The 22,432-nt window shown below is 32.4% G+C and overlaps 1 protein-coding gene across 3 annotated transcripts; it reads left to right on the top strand.

The window, feature by feature from the left end:
• The first annotated feature begins 238 nt into the window (after window positions 1-238).
• On the top strand, window positions 239-19,758 carry LOC119613165 (neutral ceramidase). 3 transcript variants are annotated; one of them, XM_037969111.1, is made up of 10 exons: window positions 239-642; window positions 1,011-1,101; window positions 14,804-15,009; window positions 16,160-16,306; window positions 16,442-16,618; window positions 16,681-17,007; window positions 17,068-17,277; window positions 18,375-18,707; window positions 18,765-19,375; window positions 19,443-19,758. In XM_037969111.1, the coding sequence occupies exons 3-10, from the start codon at window positions 14,872-14,874 to the stop codon at window positions 19,624-19,626; spliced, it is 2,127 nt and encodes a 708-aa protein (XP_037825039.1). In that variant the 5' UTR covers window positions 239-642; window positions 1,011-1,101; window positions 14,804-14,871; the 3' UTR covers window positions 19,627-19,758. The 3 variants fall into 3 exon arrangements, with proteins under 3 accessions (XP_037825039.1, XP_037825038.1, XP_037825040.1); XM_037969110.1 differs by having other exon boundaries at window positions 239-853; XM_037969112.1 differs by having other exon boundaries at window positions 251-335.
• Window positions 19,759-22,432: the final 2,674 nt, after the last annotated feature.

Genomic DNA, 22,432 nt, shown 5'->3' with positions numbered 1-22,432 from the left:
CGTGAAAAGTTTTGAAACAAACATTCTAAAAAGGTATATAACTACATTGAACTATGTATTGGCAACATTGTTATCACTAACAATGGTTTTGCCGCTCTCTAAGCATGAGAGGATGACAACTAAACAAAAAACCAAATACAAAAAAGCAAACATAAATAAAAGAAAACAAAAAGACTATCCACACAAACAAATAAAAATAATGCTGGAAATATAAATGAAATCAACGTTCGGTCAGTTTTGTAAAAATCGTATAAGAAGTTGGCACGGCTTTCAATACTACGCGGTTGTTAAATAATTTAAAAATAAATAAAATAATACTCATACAAAAAAACTAGGTGCAATTGTAACGACAAAAAATAATAACACTACAATTTGTTTTCTAACAGTGTAAAATTACATTGATACGATTTCAATATTAAATTTAATTTTGACTCGCAGCAGAGGGTGTTAATTAAACCTTGCTTTTAGATTTAAATGAATTGATTTAATTTGAAAAATTTGTATTAAAAAATCAAGATCATTAATTCAAAATTATTATACATACTTTACTATAATTTCATTTGTCAAGCCTAAAAACGCAACAGTAACGACAGACGAAACGAACATCATTATTATCCTCATCATTGTCGCCGTGTTCACATTGTAATTGATAAATAACGTGTGATAAATGTGGATTTGACATCAGTTTTTGTACTTTTTGTTTTGTGTTTTTTTTTGCTGTTTGCGCTTTATTTTTTTTTTTTTTTTGTGAATTTAAATAAATGAATTATATTGTGTAAATCTTTTTTTTATTATTATTAAAATTAGTTGTGGAAATAGTTTTGCTAAGTAAAATACATAGTCACATAGAAAGGTGCAAAAATATTATTGAAAAAAGTTTATATTAATAATAAAAAAATACCAAAAAAGCATCAAAAGGAATTTATTTTTCTTAAAAATAATTTTTATTAAAATTTGTTCTTTAAATTTTGTTTGTATTAAATTTAAATATATTTTTAACTATTTTTGAGGTTGAAAATTTAAAAATTTAATTAACTGCTGCATTGCTGAACAATTTTGAAGGATTTATTTAAATAAACAAAGCAATATTGAGCTGATCCGGTAAGTTTTTTTTAGTACAAAGAACAAAGAACATTTTCTACAAATGATGAAATTCTTTTTATATTTTTTATTTAATATGTTTATATAAAAAAATAATTTTAAATACGTAATAATCGCCCAAGTTCCCGTATTTTTTTTAAATTTTCTCGGTATATGATATTTACAATAAATTTTGAATATATATGAAAATATTTATAGATTAAAGCAATGATTATAGAATTATAGTGAAAAGTCTACATATGTAGTATAAGGAGTAAAATTTCGACTCTGAATCACCTCAATCGAAGTAGAAACTATTTGTTGCGGCAGATTTAAATACTATTGTAAAATATAAATAACTTAACATTGTAGTGTAAACAAAAAAGTTTTATTTGCTTTGAAAATGTCGAAGCATCATATCGGAGAAGTACCAAAGCCAAATATCCCGGGCGATAAGGTCATGCTCTGTATTTCGTGAGATCAAAAGGGTCATATCTGTTATGATAGAATGTTACAGTGGCGAATGCAGCTGATTCGTTTGAAGCAAGTATTGACAGAAAAGCGTTCAGAATATGCGGCCCAACATGATAACGCAATAGTCCATCACGACAACGATCAGTTAAACGGTAAAATACCTTTTTGGAACATAGTATTTTGATCAATTGAGAAGGCTCTCTTTTGGATATGCTTCATTTAAGAACAGTTTATTACTCTTTGTATCAACATAAATTTCATTCCATCAGAGGAGTGGTCCTAACAATTTTCATTTAGAACTAGGAGAATATAGATATACCATGAACTAATAGGATCAATACTTTCTTATTGTTCTCAATCTGTATTTATGTAGATTGAGGTCAAAATCTTTATAATAACACATGAAGTGAAATGAAGCAGTTTCTACCAGTAGATTTGTGTAAAATGTTATAGAAGATTCTCAATTTATTGGGTTTGATCTAATAGCATAATTTTTGGATTAATAATTTTATACTAAAGTAGGAATAGACTGATAAAGCATACCACTACTGTTTGTAAAAAGTCAAGATAATTTTTAATATAATTGAGTCCTTAGTCCAATAGAGGAGTTAAATATATGTACATATCTATTCAATTGGCTAGACTATGTATTAGCCTATCGACTGGTTTACTGACTAAGTTTATACTATAAACATTTAAGAGCGTTATAATCGGATATACCTATAATAACGCTCGAGCGTTGGATTAATTATGAACCGATGTTTACAGAATATGGTAAAGTGATTAATTTATACATAATTGTTATCGATTTATTGCCATTTATGGATATTAAACATTTTCTGAAGGCGACCAAACTTGGTCGGATATTTACTATACTTTACAACAGAGTTGGCAATGACGAATTTTGTACAATTTAAATTTATTTTTTGATTTAAATAATAATCTAGCGCAAAATTCGAGGGAAAACCGACTTCGGTTTTTATATGTGCAATTTTAATAAATGTTTAAAGGACTTTTTACTATGGGAGAGTCTAATGACTTTTTTATGGTCTAGTGTATTAAGTAGTGCAGATACTAGATAAATCTGGAAGAACTAAAACCTTGGAATATACGTTATAATTTGTATATAAAATGCATTTTTAATAGATGTTTACTTTCTGTTAGACTTTGGGAGAATCTAATGACATTTTTATGGTCTAATATATTAACTAGCGCACATACTAGTCCATACATTTAGTCTTTAGAATATTCTATTGACCAGTCTATTGTATATATTCTATAGTATCTAGTCCATACACGAATCTATTGTCACTAGACTCTAGTGTATTAAGTAGTGCAGATACTAGATAAATTTGGAAGAACTAAAACCTTGGAATTTACGTTATAATTTGTATATAAAATGCATTTTTAATAGATGTTTACTTTCTGTTAGACTTTGGGAGAATCTAATGACATTTTTATGGTCGAATATATTAACAAGTGCACATACTAGTCCATACATTTAGTCTTTAGAATATTCTATTGACCAGTCTATTGAATATATTCTATAGTATTTTATCTAGTCTATACAAGAATCTCATTAAATTTTTATCGATTATCGACTAGTCTTTCTTTAATGTATAGACTAGTAATTTTTCTATACTAGTATTTTTTCTAGTCTAAACTTCTCTAGTATATAGACTAGTATTTTCTCTAGTCCTTTCTCTAGTATATAGACTAGTATTTTCTCTAGTGCTTTCTCTAGTATATAGGCTAGTTTCTTTTCTAGACTTCTAGACTAGTCTATAGACCAGTATTTTTTTATAAATAAACTGATATTGATATAAATTTTCAAAAAATATGGATTTGGTATCAAAAAAGTAAAATTTTTATGCTGTTTTGTACAATTTGGAAATTCCATTTGCCATCCCTACTTTACAAAATAATTTCTGGGTGCATAAAACTTCGTGAAACCGTGGACCGATATTGCCCATTTTCAAAACGAAATATTTTTGATTAATTAAGGAATAGAGTATCAATTTTCGAATCGTCTTAGAATTTTACAAGGATGCAGAATAAATATTCTTTATGGGGCTTACGACTGATATTGAACAAATATATCCGAATAGCATCTTATTATTGATATGTAGAAACCTCTTGTGTTCTTTGGAAATCATAAGTTGAGTTTTAATATTTTATCGATATTAGTTAGTTAGTTAGTTAGTTTGAAAGGAGGATGTATATACATCAAATCCGAAGAAATACACCTAGGCCTCTATCGGGCCTGTTGTGCGCTCCTTAACCAGTGCCTCAGGTGGGAATCGAACCCACCACCTCCGGTCTACCAGACTAGAACACTAACCACTAACCTACCGGAGGCCACTTATCGATATTAAAAAAAAAGAAACATTTTTCCCGATAACGGTGTTCTCCAACAAGAACCCATTTATTTATGATCAACTTATCATTATGTCTTCGCATAGTTTTTGCTATTTGCTAGCATAAATGATCAACACTTGAGTTACTAAGTAGACATGAGCAAATATCTTATTAATCTAAAAATAATTCTTAAATAAATTCAAAAAATCTTACTCGTGCAACTCCATAACATCAAAATATGTATACAAACATCGAAGATATCAAATTTAAATGACAAAAAAACTTAATTTAATAAAAAAATTAAAAGTACTTTTACATTCATACATACACGCTTTGCCAAGTTAAATTTGTTTATTATAGTTTTGTCTAATAATTTAAAACGACGACAACGATGAATAAAATAAAAATGTTTGCCACCTTTGAATAAACATTCATTCATTTCGATCCATACATTTACGAATTAGTAAGCTTCTCAATTTTCGAACGTAAAAAGTAAGAATAAAAGGAAATATTTGCTTTATGGACTTAAATACTCTTCTAGCTTTTATTAACCTTTTCATAAGTTTATTAAATAAAATAGTAAATTTATTTTTATATCTTTACTCTATACAAACTACTTTTAATAAAATTTTATTACTCACCAAGAGTGCAATTTTTTATGGAAAATATTTTTATTTTATTATTATTATAGTTTCCCATTTTTTTATATTTTTGTTATACATACGCGTACAACTTGTTGAAAAAATTAAAAAAAAAAAAAATAAATAAAACTCACTTTCAATGTCATTAAGCCGCAGACGTTTGATACTTTGGTACGAATGTTAAACATAAAAACAACTCAAAGAAAAAAGTATTAAATAAAAAATAAATATAAATAATTTAATATGCAAATAGTGTAACAATATTAAGCTGAAGTTTAAATAAGTTTAATGCTAGTTTTTTTTTGTAAATTTGTTTTGTATTTTAAATAAAATTCCACTTGTGTTTCTTTGTTTATAAACAAATTACCTGTTTGCAATATTAATTTGTTCAATTTTAAATCAATTCGATAATTCTGAAACAATTAAAGAATAATTTTAAATGCTGATTTGATCTTTTACTTAAGAATTCTATAAATACTCTTGTTTTATTATATCAGAATAGTTTTCACTTTAAGGAAATGAAAATTCAAATGTTTGTTTCCTATTTCCTTATTTAATTTTCAAATGCGCACTTTTTTGTTTAATTGTGGTTTGTTGAAAATTAATATTTTAAATAGTTAACAAGTTGGTTTTTGTTTAAAAGTTCAAATTTGTTTATAATTATTGCACATGTGAGTAATCACGTTTTATTTTCGATTACTCTTCAATACATTTCATTCATAATTCGCTTATTAAACAACTTGTGACAAAAAATTCGACACTTTTGCAAATTGGACTTATGAACTAAGTATATATGTATGTACATTAGACCGACTCACAAAAAATAGAGCTTGATGATGTTACCCAAAATATTTTGTTTTTAGTGTTGTCCGTTCGTGAGCTGGAAAGTTTCCAAGAAAATATCGTATGGGGCACACGATTTTTCATGTTTAATTCAATATTTTACCCAGGTTCAAAAAATCTTTGTATTGTTTTATGATGTTTCCCAAAATATTTCTAGTCTATTGATGGCCGTTCGTGAGCTGGACCGGTTACAAAAAAAGTCCCTTTTTAGATATTTTTTTAAATTTTACAGTTTTTTCTTAAACAAAATATACAATATGTGGTATCATTTGAAAGGTTTTTTGAAGCCACGTCTAGTGATGTTCAAAATTTGCAAAATTGTGGACACATTTTATTTTTATTAGTGAAAAACCTAACAATTCTAAATATTTTTGAATATGACAATTATAAGCAGACGGTTATTTATGATTAATACATCATTGGACGCGGCTTTAAACCCCCTTTCAAACGATTCCCCATATTGAATATTTTGTTTCAAAACAAAACTAAAATTTGAAAAAAAAATAATTCCAAAATACCTTTTTTTAATTTGGTCCAGCTCACAAACGGTTATCGATAGACTTAAAATATTTTGGGAATCATCATAAAACAAAGCAAGGTAAATTTTGAGAGGGGTAACAAAAACACGTTTTTGCTTTCCATACAAAGTGAGTCGGTCTAATGTACATATGTATGTATATATAAGTTTGTCATTTCATCAGACAGAGAAATGGACTATAGGCTAGTTTATAGACTAGTCTATAGTCAATTCTATAGACTAGTCTATAGTCTAGTCTATAGTCTAGTCTATAGTCTAGTCTATAGTCTAGTCTATAGTCTAGTCTATAGTCTAGTCTATAGTCTAGTCTATAGTCTAGTCTATAGTCTAGTCTATAGTCTAGTCTATAGTCTAGTCTATAGTCTAGTCTATAGTCTAGTCTATAGTCTAGTCTATAGTCTAGTCTATAGTCTAGTCTATAGTCTAGTCTATAGTCTAGTCTATAGTCTAGTCTATAGTCTAGTCTATAGTCTAGTCTAGTCTAGTCTAGTCTATAGTCTAGTCTATAGTCTAGTCTATAGTCTAGTCTATAGTCTAGTCTATAGTCTAGTCTATAGTCTAGTCTATAGTCTAGTCTATAGTCTAGTCTATAGTCTAGTCTAGTCTAGTCTATAGTCTAGTCTATAGTCTAGTCTATAGTCTAGTCTAGTCTAGTCTATAGTCTAGTCTATAGTCTAGTCTATAGTCTATCTATAGTCTAGTCTATAGTCTAGTCTATAGTCTAGTCTATAGTCTAGTCTATAGTCTAGTCTATAGTCTAGTCTATAGTCTAGTCTATAGTCTAGTCTATAGTCTAGTCTATAGTCCTAGTCTATAGTCTAGTCAATGTTCTACTATAGTCTAGTCTATAGTCTAGTCTTGTCTAGTCTATAGTCTAGTCTATAGTATAGTCTATAGTCTAGTCTATAGTCTAGTCTATAGTCTAGTCTATAGTCTAGTCTATAATTCTTAATATACCCATGATGTAGTCGGCCATGTCCTACTATACTTTCCTACTTGTTATTTTGAGAGATGTCAAAAATGAGTTTCAAAATTTTTTTGAAAAAATATAGTGATATAAAGGAAAAAAAATTCAAAATACATTTTAGAAATTTTTTCATATTGACAGTATAAAATAACAAGTAAGAGTGTTATATTCGGCTATGCCGAATCTTATATACCCACCATCAAACCTCGTTTGACTAGAATGAAACTTACTTATGTCGAATTTCATCTATATACTCGTATTTTTTAGGCCAGTTATAAGCGTTAAAGTAATTTTCTGAAGGGGACCTTATATAGGGGGTAGGGTCAATTATGGGTCGATCCGAATATAATTTGGTAGACAGAATTTGGTTCGTATTAAATTTATTTGTGTCGAATTTCATCGCTACACTCGTATTTTTAAGCCATTAATGAGCGTTGCAGTCATTTTCTAAAGGGGACCTTATATGGGGGGTAGGGTCAATCATGGACCGATCCTCATAAAATTTTTTAGATAGATTTTGACTCATATGAAATTTACTTATGTCGAATTTCATCTATATACTAGTATTTTTAAGCCAGTAATGAGCGTTAAAGTCATTTTCTGAAGGGGACCTTATATTGGGGGTAGGGTCAATTATGGACCGATCCTCATAAAATTTTGCATAATGATTTTGGATCATAAGAAACTTACTTATGTCGAATTTTATCGCCATATTCGTATTTTTAAACAAGTTATGGCTGTTAAAGCTGCTTTTCGAGGGGCCACTTGTATGGGGGCTATCAGAAAATGTGGACCGATATTGCCCATTTTCAATACCAAACAAACCTTACCTATATTTGTGTGAACTTTCAACCCTCTAGCTCTTTCCATTGGGACTCTATCGTGCTTTCAACAGACAGACAGACAGACAGACAGACAGACAGACAGACGGACGGACGGACGGACGGACAGACGGACAGACATGGCTAGATCGACTTAGAATTTAATGAGGACCCAGAATATATATACTTTTGTGGGTCTATGACCAATATTTCGATGTGTTACAAACGGAATGACAAAATCAATATACCCCCATCTTTTTTTGATGGTGGGTATAAAAACAAGTAAGAGTGTTATATTCGGCTATGCCGAATCTTATATACCCACCATCAAACCTCGTTTGACTCGAATGAAACTTACTTATGTCGAATTTCATCTATATACTCGTATTTTTAGGCCAGTTATAAGCGTTAAAGTAATTTTCTGAGGGGGACCTTATATAGGAGGTAGGGTTAATTATGGGTCGATCCTCATAAATTTGGTAGACAGAATTTGGTTCGTATTAAATTTATTTGTGTCGAATTTCATCGCTACACTCGTATTTTTAAACCATTAATGAACGTTGCAGTCAATTTCTGAAGGGGACCTTATATAGGAGGTAGGGTTAATTATGGGTCGATCCTCATAAATTTGGTAGACAGAATTTGGTTCGTATTAAATTTATTTGTGTCGAATTTCATCGCTACACTCGTATTTTTAAGCCATTAATGAGCGTTAAAGTCATTTTCTGAAAGGGACCTTATATGGGGGGTAGGGTCAATTATGGACCGATCCTCATAAAATTTTGCATAGTGATTTTGGATCATAAGAAACTTACTTATGTCGAATTTCATCGCCATATTCGTATTTTTAAACAAGTTATGGCTGTTAAAGCTGCTTTTCGAGGGGCCACTTGTATGGGGGCTATCCGAAAACGTGGACCGATATTGCCCATTTTCAATACCAAACAAACCATACCTTACCTTACAAACCTTAAGAAATATTTATGTGAAATTTCAACCCTCTAGCTCTTTCCATTCGGACTCAATCGTGCTTTCAACAGACAGACAGACAGACAGACGGACGGGCGGACGGACATGGCTAGATCGTCTTAGAATTTAATGAGGACCCAGAATATATATACTTTTGTGGGTCTATGACCAATATTTCGATGTGTTACAAACGGAATGACAAAATCAATATACCCCCCATCTTTTTTGATGGTGGGTATAACAAAATCAATATACTCCCCATCTTTTTTGATGGTGGGTATAATAATACAAAATATTAACCAACCCCCATCAAATATGAAATTGTTTGATCAGTAGAAGTATTTTTAAAATTTTTTAAAAAATGTACTTTTCAAAACTTTAAATTCCTTTAAAAAGGACACAGGATCACGAAATGAAAAACTAATAAAAATGCAGTTTTTCTCTATTAAATTTAAAGTTTCATATGTATGTATACAATCCGGTTCATGTCTATCGATTTTTTTCTTTTTGCCGGACGGTGTTATGGACTCTGGCATTTACTTCATATATTTATTCATACATATTGCTCATTTCAGGGTCAAACTGGCAAAATCAAGTTTTATAATCTGTAACTATTTTATTGAAAACGATTATTTGTATTTGCGAGTAAAAAACGTACGAAATTTAAGTGCAGCTAAATAACCAGATGATTCAGTTAAACTTAGGGAATTTACAAGTGTTTTACGTTGTACAATATTTTGAGTTAAAACATGTTTAAACTTTAAAAGAAGTTTAACGTGATTGCTGAGTAAATATAAAATCTGATCACAGACAAAATACTTAAACAATTATCTTTCAGCAGAAACTTTTGACATTGTGTTACTGATTAAAAAGCCCTGCTTCAATGATAACTACATATTCATTAGAAGTAGTTTAGTAATGGATGAATTGTTGTTATGCATTAAATGTTAACAATTTATTTACATACCTTAAAGGTTGGCACTATTTTCTGTATACTTTTCAAATATCTAATTTAATTTTTTAACTCGATTAAATATATTTTAATAGTAGTATATGCATAGAATTATGCCGGCTTTTCTTTAAATAAGCGATACAGAATGTATTAAATAATTTTAACGTGAATTATAGAAGAGTTATATATTTTTCGAAATGCGTATATACAAATGCAATGCATTCGTATTCTAATTGATAAATAATACGTAATTTATCTACTGACAGCAGTAATTCAATGATAAAATTGTATATTTTTCAAATTGTTTTCTCGTTTTTTTTTTAAATTATAAAAAGTTCATTAAACCTCTTTGTTCTTTGTTTATAAACAATACACATGCTTTTGTTGTTATTTTTAATTGTTTTTGTGCGATGTAAATAAGTTCAACAAAAACAATAACAAAACTGCTATTTCTGATTTGAAACTTAGAAATATAACTACAGTGGAGGGCATAAAAATAGCAAAAGTAAAAAAGTTTAAACGTTTTTTTTGAAGGCCAGACGAACAGACTAGACTATAGACTAGACTATAGACTAGACTATAGACTAGACTATAGACTAGACTATAGACTAGACTATAGACTAGACTATAGACTAGACTATAGACTAGACTATAGACTAGACTATAGACTAGACTATAGACTAGACTATAGACTAGACTATAGACTAGACTATAGACTAGACTAGACTATAGACTAGACTATAGACTAGACTAGACTATAGACTAGACTATAGACTAGACTATAGACTAGACTATAGACTAGACTATAGACTAGACTATAGACTAGACTATAGACTAGACATAGACTAGACTATAGACTAGACTATAGACTAGACTATAGACTAGACTATAGACTAGACTATAGACTAGACTATAGACTAGACTATAGACTAGACTATAGACTAGACTATAGACTAGACTATAGACTATAGACTAGACTAGACTATAGACTAGACTATAGACTAGACTATAGACTAGACTATAGACTAGACTATAGACTAGACTATAGACTAGACTATAGACTAGACTATAGACTAGACTATAGACTAGACTATAGACTAGACTATAGACTAGACTATAGACTAGACTATAGACTAGACTATAGACTAGACTATAGACTAGACTATAGACTAGACTATAGACTAGACTATAGACTAGACTATAGACTAGACTATAGACTAGACTATAGACTAGACTATAGACTAGACTATAGACTAGACTATAGACTAGACTATAGACTAGACTATAGACTAGACTATAGACTAGACTATAGACTAGACTATAGACTAGACTATAGACTAGACTATAGACTAGACTATAGACTAGACTATAGACTAGACTATAGACTAGACTATAGACTAGACTATAGACTAGACTATAGACTAGACTATAGACTAGACTAGACTATAGACTAGACTATAGACTAGACTATAGACTAGACTATAAACTAGACTATAGACTAGACTATAGACTAGACTATTGACTAGACTATAGACTAGACTATAGACTAGACTATAGACTAGACTATAGACTAGACTATTGACTAGACTATAGACTAGACTATAGACTAGACTATAGACTAGACTATAGACTAGACTATAGACTAGACTATAGACTAGACTATAGACTAGACTATAGACTAGACTATAGACTAGACTATAGACTAGACTATAGACTAGACTATAGACTAGACTATAGACTAGACTATAGACTAGACTATAGACTAGACTATAGACTAGACTATAGACTTGACTATAGACTAGACTATAGACTAGACTATAGACTAGACTATAGACTAGACTATAGACTAGACTATAGACTAGACTATAGACTAGACTATAGACTAGACTATAGACTAGACTATAGACTAGACTATAGACTAGACTATAGACTAGACTATAGACTAGACTATAGACTAGACTATAGACAGACTATAGACTAGACTATAGACTAGACTATAGACTAGACTATAGACTAGACGATATAGTACTAGACTATAGACTAGACTATAGACTAGACTATAGACTAGACTATAGACTAGACTATAGACTAGACTATAGACTAACTATAGACTAGACTATAGACTAGACTAGGACTAGACGATAGACTAGACTATAAGACTAGACTATAGACTACTATAGACTAACTTAGACTAGACTAGAGACTAGACTATAGACCTAGACTATAGACTAGACTATAGACGAGACTATAGACTAGACTATAGACTAGACTATAGACTAGACTATAGACGAGACTATAGACTAGACTTAGACTAGACTATAGACTAGAATATAGACTAGACTATAGACTAGACTATAGACTAGACTATAGACTAGACTATAGACTAGACTATAGACGAGACTATAGACTAACTGGACTATAGACTAGACTATAGACTAGACATAGACTAGACTATAGACTAGACTATAGACTAGACTATAGACTAGACTCTGGACTAGACTATAGACTTGACTCTAGACTAGACTAAGACTAGACTATAGACTAGACTATAGACTAGATCGATAGACTAGACTATAGACTAGACTAAGACTAGACTATAGACTATAGACTAGACTATTGACTAGACTATAGACTAGACTATAGACTAGACTATAGACTAGACTATAGACTAGACTATAGACTAGACTATTGACTAGACTATAGACTAGACTATAGACTAGACTATAGACTAGACTATAGACTAGACTATAGACTAGACTATAGACTAGACTATAGACTAGACTATAGACTAGACTATAGACTAGACTATAGACTAGACTATAGACTAGACTATAGACTAGACTTTAGACTAGACTATAGACTAGACTATAGACTAGACTATAGACTTGACTATAGACTAGACTATAGACTAGACTATAGACTAGACTATAGACTAGACTATAGACTAGACTATAGACTAGACTATAGACTAGACTATAGACTAGACTATAGACTAGACTATAGACTAGACTATAGACTAGACTATAGACTAGACTATAGACTAGACTATAGACTAGACTATAGACTAGACTATAGACTAGACTATAGACTAGACTATAGACTAGACTATAGACTAGACTATAGACTAGACTATAGACTAGACTATAGACTAGACTATAGACTAGACTATAGACTAGACTATAGACTAGACTATAGACTAGACTAGACTAGACTATAGACTAGACTATAGACTAGACTATAGACTAGACTATAGACTAGACTATAGACTAGACTATAGACTAGACTATAGACTAGACTATAGACTAGACTATAGACTAGACTATAGACTAGACTATAGACTAGACTATAGACTAGACTATAGACTAGACTATAGACTAGACTATAGACTAGACTATAGACTAGACTATAGACTAGACTATAGACTAGACTATAGACTAGACTATAGACTAGACTATAGACTAGACTATAGACTAGACTATAGACTAGACTATAGACTAGACTATAGACTAGACTATAGACTAGACTATAGACTAGACTATAGACTAGACTATAGACTGGACTATAGACTAGACTATAGACTAGACTATAGACTAGACTATAGACTAGACTATAGACTAGACTATAGACTAGACTATAGACTAGACTATAGACTAGACTATAGACTAGACTATAGACTAGACTCTGGACTAGACTATAGACTTGACTCTAGACTAGACTAGACTAGACTATAGACTAGACTATAGACTAGTCTATAGACTAGACTATAGACTAGACTATAGACTAGACTATAGACTAGACTATAGACTAGACTATAGACTAGACTATAGACTAGACTATAGACTAGACTATAAACTAGACTATAGACTAGACTATAGACTAGACTATTGACTAGACTATAGACTAGACTATAGACTAGACTATAGACTAGACTATAGACTAGACTATAGACTAGACTATTGACTAGACTATAGACTAGACTATAGACTAGACTATAGACTAGACTATAGACTAGACTATAGACTAGACTATAGACTAGACTATAGACTAGACTATAGACTAGACTATAGACTAGACTATAGACTAGACTATAGACTAGACTATAGACTAGACTATAGACTAGACTATAGACTTGACTATAGACTAGACTATAGACTAGACTATAGACTAGACTATAGACTAGACTATAGACTAGACTATAGACTAGACTATAGACTAGACTATAGACTAGACTATAGACTAGACTATAGACTAGACTATAGACTATACTATAGACTAGACTATAGACTAGACTATAGACTAGACTATAGACTAGACTATAGACTAGACTATAGACTAGACTATAGACTAGACTAGACTAGACTATAGACTAGACTATAGACTAGACTATAGACTAGACTATAGACTAGACTATAGACTAGACTATAGACTAGACTATAGACTAGACTATAGACTAGACTATAGACTAGACTATATACTAGACTATAGACTAGACTATAGACTAGACTATAGACTAGACTATAGACTAGACTATAGACTAGACTATAGACTAGACTATAGACTAGACTATAGACTAGACTATAGACTAGACTACTAGACTATAGACTAGACTATAGACTAGACTATAGACTAGACTATAGACTAGACTATAGACTAGACTATAGACTAGACTATAGACTAGACTATAGACTAGACTATAGACTAGACTATAGACTAGACTATAGACTAGACTATAGACTAGACTATAGACTAGACTATAGACTAGACTATAGACTAGACTATAGACTAGACTATAGACTAGACTATAGACTAGACTATAGACTAGACTATAGACTAGACTATAGACTAGACTATAGACTAGACTATAGACTAGACTATAGACTAGACTATAGACTAGACTATAGACTAGACTATAGACTAGACTATAGACTAGACTATAGACTAGACTATAGACTAGACTATAGACTAGACTATAGACTAGACTAATTTTTAGACAAACTATTTTGTGCTCAACTTTTGGTCTCCACTACTTGTCGTCTTATCATTTAAAATACTTCTTTATTTATAAATAATTATTTGTTTTGAAACAATGTTATAATTTTATCTATTAAGTTCTTATTTTAAATATTGGTAAAAATTCATATTTCTTTGTTTCTTTTACAGTTTTAATTCTGTGCGGCTGTATATATTCGAAACCTCCCTTATGATTTGTTGAACGATTTGAATTGGAAATGAATTACAAATTTTATAGTATAGCCAGTTTATTGGCATTATTATGCCTTTCATCGTGGGTGTTGCAAACGGCGGAAGCCTATCAAATCGGTTTGGGTAGAGCCGATATAACGGGACCACCAGTGGAAATTAATTTTGTAAGTATTAACAATTTATAAATTGCTCTTTAAGTCATCGAAAAACCTCTAAAGGCATGTAACTTGCCTTTAGAGGTCAACTATTAAAAAGAAAAATATATCCTAACTCTCTCGATTTGTAGTGATCACTGTTAATTGTAAAGTTTTTACCTCTAAACCAAACCTATAGGTTTGACTATAGTCATAAACTATATTGTTTATAGTTGTTATTAACTTAAAGCTACCGATACGTTTTAGTCTTATACAGGTCTAATCCAAAGTTTTGATAGAAAATTTTGGATAATAACGAGGGCATCCTTAGATTTGGCATTTTTTTGTTTGACTAGTGTTTTTTGTCTGATAGCTTTCCATTGAACATTGGAGACTCGACTTTGAAGGCCGAACGGTATTGTCTAATATGGTAATTAACTTAAAACTCCCCACTCATTTCAATCACCTACGTTTAATCTTCAAGCTTGGATGCAAAATTCGAATACCTTTGATATTCTATTTAAATTTGTGAACGATTGCTTCATTATCAGTGGCGATTTTGGCATTTTGTTGACGGGCGGTATTGCCTATAGTAGTTATAAACTTCTATGGACAGAAAGCTAAGTTTTGTGCAAAATTCGGAAATCTGTGAATAATCTTTTTAGGTGTGCACTTTAATTGTCATCGGTTAGTGAGTAATATTAAAGAGGTGCAGGAACTTCAGCGTACGTTCTTGGATATAACTTGGCTATGAGCACTACAGCACCCAAGGCTCTTATTAGGAGACTCGGGAATAATTGGTAACGAAAGAGCGAATGTACTTACTCGATGCGAATTATTCCCGAATGTCCTGGTACCTATATGATACAAAGTTTACCTCTTAAGGAGAAGGGAACTCGAGGAAGCAAAACCTTTCGAAGCGACGAGGGCTACATAAAAATATGGTTCAGAGAATCCTGTAAGACCACTTGGAATAATAAAACGCATAATAGACTCGATATTGAGCTAGGTGTATTTTATTTGGATTTGTTGATTGATCTAACAATTTTTATAGATCGTTTGTTTAATATAAATTTAGATTTTCCCAGGGAAGAAAAATCATGGTATTCCGATCAACTCAAAATTATTTTTAGTTCTCCAGTAAGTTTAATAATACATTAAAATCTTAATCATCTTTCAGATGGGTTATGCCAGCATCAAACAAGTTGGCCGAGGCATACACTTGAGACAATTTGCCCGTGCTTTTGTAGTAGAAGATGAGAATAATAAACGTATCGCCTTTGTGTCGGTAGATGCCGGTATGATGGGCTACGGCGTGAAGCGTGAGGTAATTAAATTACACATAAAAAACATGTAAAAAATTAAAAATTATTTTAATTATTTTGTTCGTGTTTTACATGTTAAAATGTTAACAGAAAATCTAACATTAAAAAAGTAACAAAAAACTAAATTTTAATTGTAGGTAATTAAACGTTTGAAAGCACGATATGGAGATATTTACACCAATGAAAACGTTGTAATTAGTGGTACACATACTCATGGAGCTCCCGGTGGTTTTCTAATGCATCTTTTATATGATATATCAATTTTAGGCTTTGTGCCTCAAACTTTTGAGGCCATGGCTAATGGTATATATTTGGTAAGAGATATTTTTTAATAAAAGAGAAAAATAATTATTTTAATTCTTTTATATGTTTTTAGAGTATTAAACGTGCCACCGATAATATGGTAGATGGCCGAATTTATCTTTCTCGTACTGTTATCCTTAATGTCAATATCAATCGTTCTCCCACCTCGTATTTACGCAACCCTGCCGAGGAACGTGCCCAATATGAACATGATGTGGATAAAGAACTTACTCAATTGCGTTTTGTCGATCAGGAGAATAATATAATGGGTGTCTTCAATTGGTATGCTGTACATGCTACTTCCATGAATAATACCAATAAATTGGTATCCAGTGATAATGTGGGTTATGCTTCTTTATTGTTAGAGAAAGAATATAATGCTAATAAGGTGCCCGGAAAGGTGAGTATTGAATGATCTTATTTAATGGAACAAGTTATTATTTATCATTTCTATTTTAAGGGCAAATTTGTGGGTGCTTTCTGTTCCTCCAATTTGGGTGATGTTTCGCCTAATATTTTGGGTCCTAAATGTTCTCTTACCGGCAACCCTTGTGATTTACTTACTTCTAAATGTCCCGCAAAAGAAGGTGAATGTTTTGCTTCGGGTCCTGGTAAGGATATGTTCGAGAGTACGAAAATTATTGGTGAACGTTTGGCCGAGGGTGCTCTGGTAAGTGTTTGTAAAATTTGGGGATTACATTAGATTCAAAGGCGATCTAGCAGAACTAGAAAAGAACTAGAACTGAACTAGAACTGAACTAGAACTGAACTAGAACTGAACTAGAACTGAACTAGAACTGAACTAGAACTGAACTAGAACTGAACTAGAACTGAACTAGAACTGAACTAGAACTGAACTAGAACTGAACTAGAACTGAACTAGAACTGAACTAGAACTGAACTAGAACTGAACTAGAACTGAACTAGAACTGAACTAGAACTGAACTAGAACTGAACTAGAACTGAACTAGAACTGAACTAGAACTGAACTAGAACTGAACTAGAACTGAACTAGAACTGAACTAGAACTGAACTAGAACTGAACTAGAACTGAACTAGAACTGAACTAGAACTGAACTAGAACTGAACTAGAACTGAACTAGAACTGACTAGAACTGAACTAGAACTGAACTAGAACTGAACTAGAACTGAACTAGAACTGAACTAGAACTGAACTAGAACTGAACTAGAACTGAACTAGAACTGAACTAGAACTGAACTAGAACTGAACTAGAACTGAACTAGAACTGAACTAGAACTGAACTAGAACTGAACTAGAACTGAACTAGAACTGAACTAGAACTGAACTAGAACTGAACTAGAACTGAACTAGAACTGAACTAGAACTGAACTAGAACTGAACTAGAACTGAACTAGAACTGAACTAGAACTGAACTAGAACTGAACTAGAACTGAACTAGAACTGAACTAGAACTGAACTAGAATTGAACTAGAACTGAATTAAAACTGAACTAGAACTGAACTAGAACTGAACTAGAACTGAACTAGAACTGAACTAGAACTGAACTAGAACTGAACTAGAACTGAACTAGAACTGAACTAGAACTGAACTAGAACTGAACTAGAACTGAACTAGAACAAAACTAGAACTGAACTAGAACTTAACTAGAACTATATTAAAACTGAACTAAAACTATAGTAGAACTGTACCAACATAAATTTATAACTAATCGCATATCGCCCGTCACAAACTTTAAACTAGTAAACACTCTCATAAAAAACAATAATATGTTTCCTTATCTGCAGCGATTACTTAACGAAGCTAGCGAAGAAGATAATAATGGACGTGAAATTACCGGCGATTTAAATTATATTCATCAATTTGTTGATATGCCCAATTACAATGGCACCACCTACAGTCCTCTATTGCGTAAAATTGATAAAATTCGTGGCTGTCAACCAGCCATGGGTTATAGTTTTGCTGCGGGTACTACAGATGGTCCTGGTGCTTTTAATTTTGAACAGGGTACCTTAACGGAAAATGCCATGTGGAATTTAGTGCGTGATTTTATTGTACCCCCCACTCAAGATGATATTTCGTGTCATTCACCAAAACCTATACTCTTGGCTACTGGAAGGGTAAGTTGGAGTTAACACATTTTAATAAAATCTATTAAAAATTATAATTTCTTCCAGGCCACATTCCCCTATGAATGGCAACCGAAAATTGTACCCACACAAATAGTACAAATTGGTGATTTGATTATTACCGCCGTGCCTGGAGAGTTTACCACCATGGCTGGCAGACGTTTGCGTAATAAAGTGAGAGCTGTAGCAGCAGCTACTGGTGGCAAAGATGTTGATGTTATATTGGCAGGTTTATCAAATCTCTACTCTAGTTATATCACCACTCCGGAAGAATATCAAGCTCAACGTTATGAAGCCGCCTCAACAATTTTCGGACCCAATACTCATACTATATATATGGATGTATTTGAACGTTTAACTAAGGCCATGTTAAGAGGGGAAATTGTAGACCCTGGTCCAAATCCTCCTTACATGAATGATCGTATGTTGTCCATGAATACAGGTGTTATATTCGATGGCCATCCTCTGGACAAAGATTTCGGTTATGTCAAGAAACAACCCAAAAAGCAATATAAAATTAATGATACGGTCGAGGTTACTTTCGTTTCGGGCAATCCACGTAATAATCTATTCCATGAGAAAACATATCTTGCGGTAGAACGTAAAATCAATGAGGAGAGATGGAAAGTTGTGCACACCGATGCCAGTTGGGACACTAAGTAATAAAATAAATAATATCATTTGTTAAATTCTTAATTGTATTTAAAATTTATGCTTTCTTTGCAGATTTATATGGGAACGTACACATTTGATTTTGGGTTTCAGTGATGTTCACATACACTGGTCCATTGGACCCAATACATTACCCGGTGAATATCGTATACGTCACTTTGGCAATTACAAATACATTTTAGGTGGTATTTTTCCCTACGAAGGCCAAACACATTCCTTTACGGTTATAGAAGACTAAAGTACCAAAAAGTATTTTACGCAAAATAGTGTTATAATCGAGTCATCCCTCTCTCTAGAGGATCTAGTGTTGTTTCTGCTGTTTGGTCTAGTCACAGACTGTATGCTTCAGGGTGTAAATATAAAAAAAAAACAAATCACAAAATATTTTTATAAAAAAAAATTGTTTTAGCAATTTTTTTTTTTTTTCAATATTTATTATTTAATTTTTGTTAAAATTTTGTATATAAATTAGAGAATAATTTAATATTCTATTTAACGCTATATGCATACAACCAAATACTTTATTCATAAAAAATAACGAAATTTAAGTAAAAATGTTTATGAATAATATTTTCATAAATTTGTTAATAAGATTTTTTAGTTCTTTTTTATGAATTTAGTGCGATAATTTATAATTCCTACTTATTAAAGCTTTATTTTTATAATTATGTAAATAAATTATAGTTATACAAAAAAATCGGAGCTTTTTATAATATAAAGATTATGATTTTCAGATATTTGCAATGTTTACTTTTGAAAAACAAATTAAATTAAAATTTTAATTCGATATTTTCGAAAATGGAATTTCATGAACCGTCATTGGTGTCGTGAAGATATTAGAGAGAGATTTAATAAAAAGTGTTAGGTAAAATTTAATCACATCTATTCTTGTATTCATGTAGAATCGAGCTATTGCTTAGAAGGAGTTGTAATGCTTGCCTATGGATGAAAGATTCAGATGTGCTGTAATTATTAGATAAGCACAGGATGGCACCTGACTGTCGGATATAGGGCCATATGTCCCAAAAAATCCAACAATTACGCTCTAATGCTTATAAGTATATAGAATACCTAAAAATATGTACAAAATAAAGGGTCCAAAAAAAGTGGCGACATTCTTGGAGGCCTCCAGGAAGTTGGAAAAACTATGAAGATACAATAGTTAAACATTGGGCGTCTACTAAGGCAGTGGACATCGAAGCTTTAGCGGTCTAGTTTTTCTTATTCTTATATAAAAAATCTACAGAATTCTTTAAGAACCGATCCATTAGAGTCCAACGGTCCAAAAACAGTTACTAAAAACTCTTTAAGAATCGCTCCATTAGAGTAAAGGGTCCAACAACGTGGCTACATTCTTAGAGGTCTCAAAGAAGTTTGAAAATAACTGTAAATATAACAATCGTTCGTGTAATTTCGAAACATGTATTAGAAACCAAGGAATATACATCATCTAAACAATGGAATATCCGAAGGCAGTGGAAATCAAATTATTACCTGACAAATGTAATAGAAAATAAAAGTTCTACAAGTTTATATGACTCCTGAGATATAATATTTTGCATACAACACCATCACGACCCTATATACTGTCTTTGTTGTTGTTGTTGTAGCAGCGACACCTGAAATTACACGTATATATATTTAAACATTATTCCCTACTCTTCTTCTTCTTCGCTCTGGTTATCCAACTCCGTTAGATCTAAACCCAGTAGACGAGCCGCATCCAACGGCTGAGTCCAAAGGGATTCAGGTTCCAACTGAGTTGGATTTGCCCTGCAGTTAAAAAGGTGTTGAACATTGTGTGGGCCTGTTCCACACGCAGGACAAAGATCTTGAATGGTGTCGTTTATTCTCGACCAGTACGAGTTTAAACGGGTACACCATCCGGATCTTAGTTGTGCCAATACCACTCTAGTACGACGTGGTAGGTTTCGTTCCTCGTTTGCAACGGGTGGGGGACGACCTCCCAGTATTATACTATCTCGGTGGGAATTGATGGAGTCTTCCACCGCCTGTTGATGGATAGTATTCAAAGCTGTCCTGTATGAGCTTTCGTCCTCTATATCATCCAGGTGTTCTTGGATGTCACTCTCATACATACGAAGATCTTTCCTGACATGCCTCGGGGGGGGGGGGGGGGGCTCTAACTCCGTTAAATGGTGGTTAGGGTGGCCCCTCCGATGACATCCCAGTAGGAACTGCTTTGACAGCATGATGTTATGTTCCTTAACTGAAAGCATCTTCGTTTCGTCATGCAGATGTTCTTCGCATGTCATTTGAATGCAGCCTGTCACCGTTCTTAGGGCTGCGTTTTGACAGCTTTGAAGCTTCTTCCATTGCGTGTCGCTAACTCTAGGTGTCCACACTGGCGCTGCGTAGTTTACCACTGACCGGCCAATCGTTTGGTAGGTAGTCAACAAGGTTTCTTTATCCATTCCCCAAGTGCTGCCGGCTAGAGACTTGAGTACCTTGTTTCTACTTCGCATCTTGTTGCAGATTGCAGTGGTGTGCGCTGAGGACATAAGGAGGCTATCGAATGTGACACCAAGTATTTTGGGGTGATTTACCGTCGGAATTTTTTCGCCATCGACTGTCACATCCAGTTCTAGCCCTACTTCCTTAGTCCAGGTGGTGAAGAGAGTAGCTGAGGATTTCGTAGGCGATATTTTTAAATTCCTTAAATGGAAGAAGCTGGAAATATCACATAGGTAACTGTTTATCAAGCCGCAAAGGTCATCAATACTATTGCCCGTGGCCAATATCGAGCAGTCATCGGCGTAAGATATTATTTGGACGCCGTCCGGGGGTGTTGGGAGTTTAGACATGTAGAAATTAAACAGGATCGGCGAAAGAACTCCACCTTGGGGTACTCCCTGTTTAATTCTACGAGATTTATATCTCTGGTTCCTAAACTCCACAAATGACTGTCGACCACACATGTAGTTCACTAGCCATCTCTTGGTGTTGTCAGAGAGACCAGATGTTAAAATGTCTCTGAAGAGAATGGCGTGATTGACCGTATCAAACGCTTTTGATAGGTCGAG

This window comes from Lucilia sericata, unplaced genomic scaffold (assembly GCF_015586225.1).
Source record: "Lucilia sericata isolate MDLA Ls3-8-SP2 unplaced genomic scaffold, ASM1558622v1 Contig001993F_arrow, whole genome shotgun sequence".
NCBI classification, from domain to species: Eukaryota; Metazoa; Arthropoda; class Insecta; order Diptera; family Calliphoridae; genus Lucilia; species Lucilia sericata.
The sequence above is the reverse complement of the archived record's forward strand: the minus strand, read 5'-3'. Positions and strand labels throughout refer to the sequence as shown.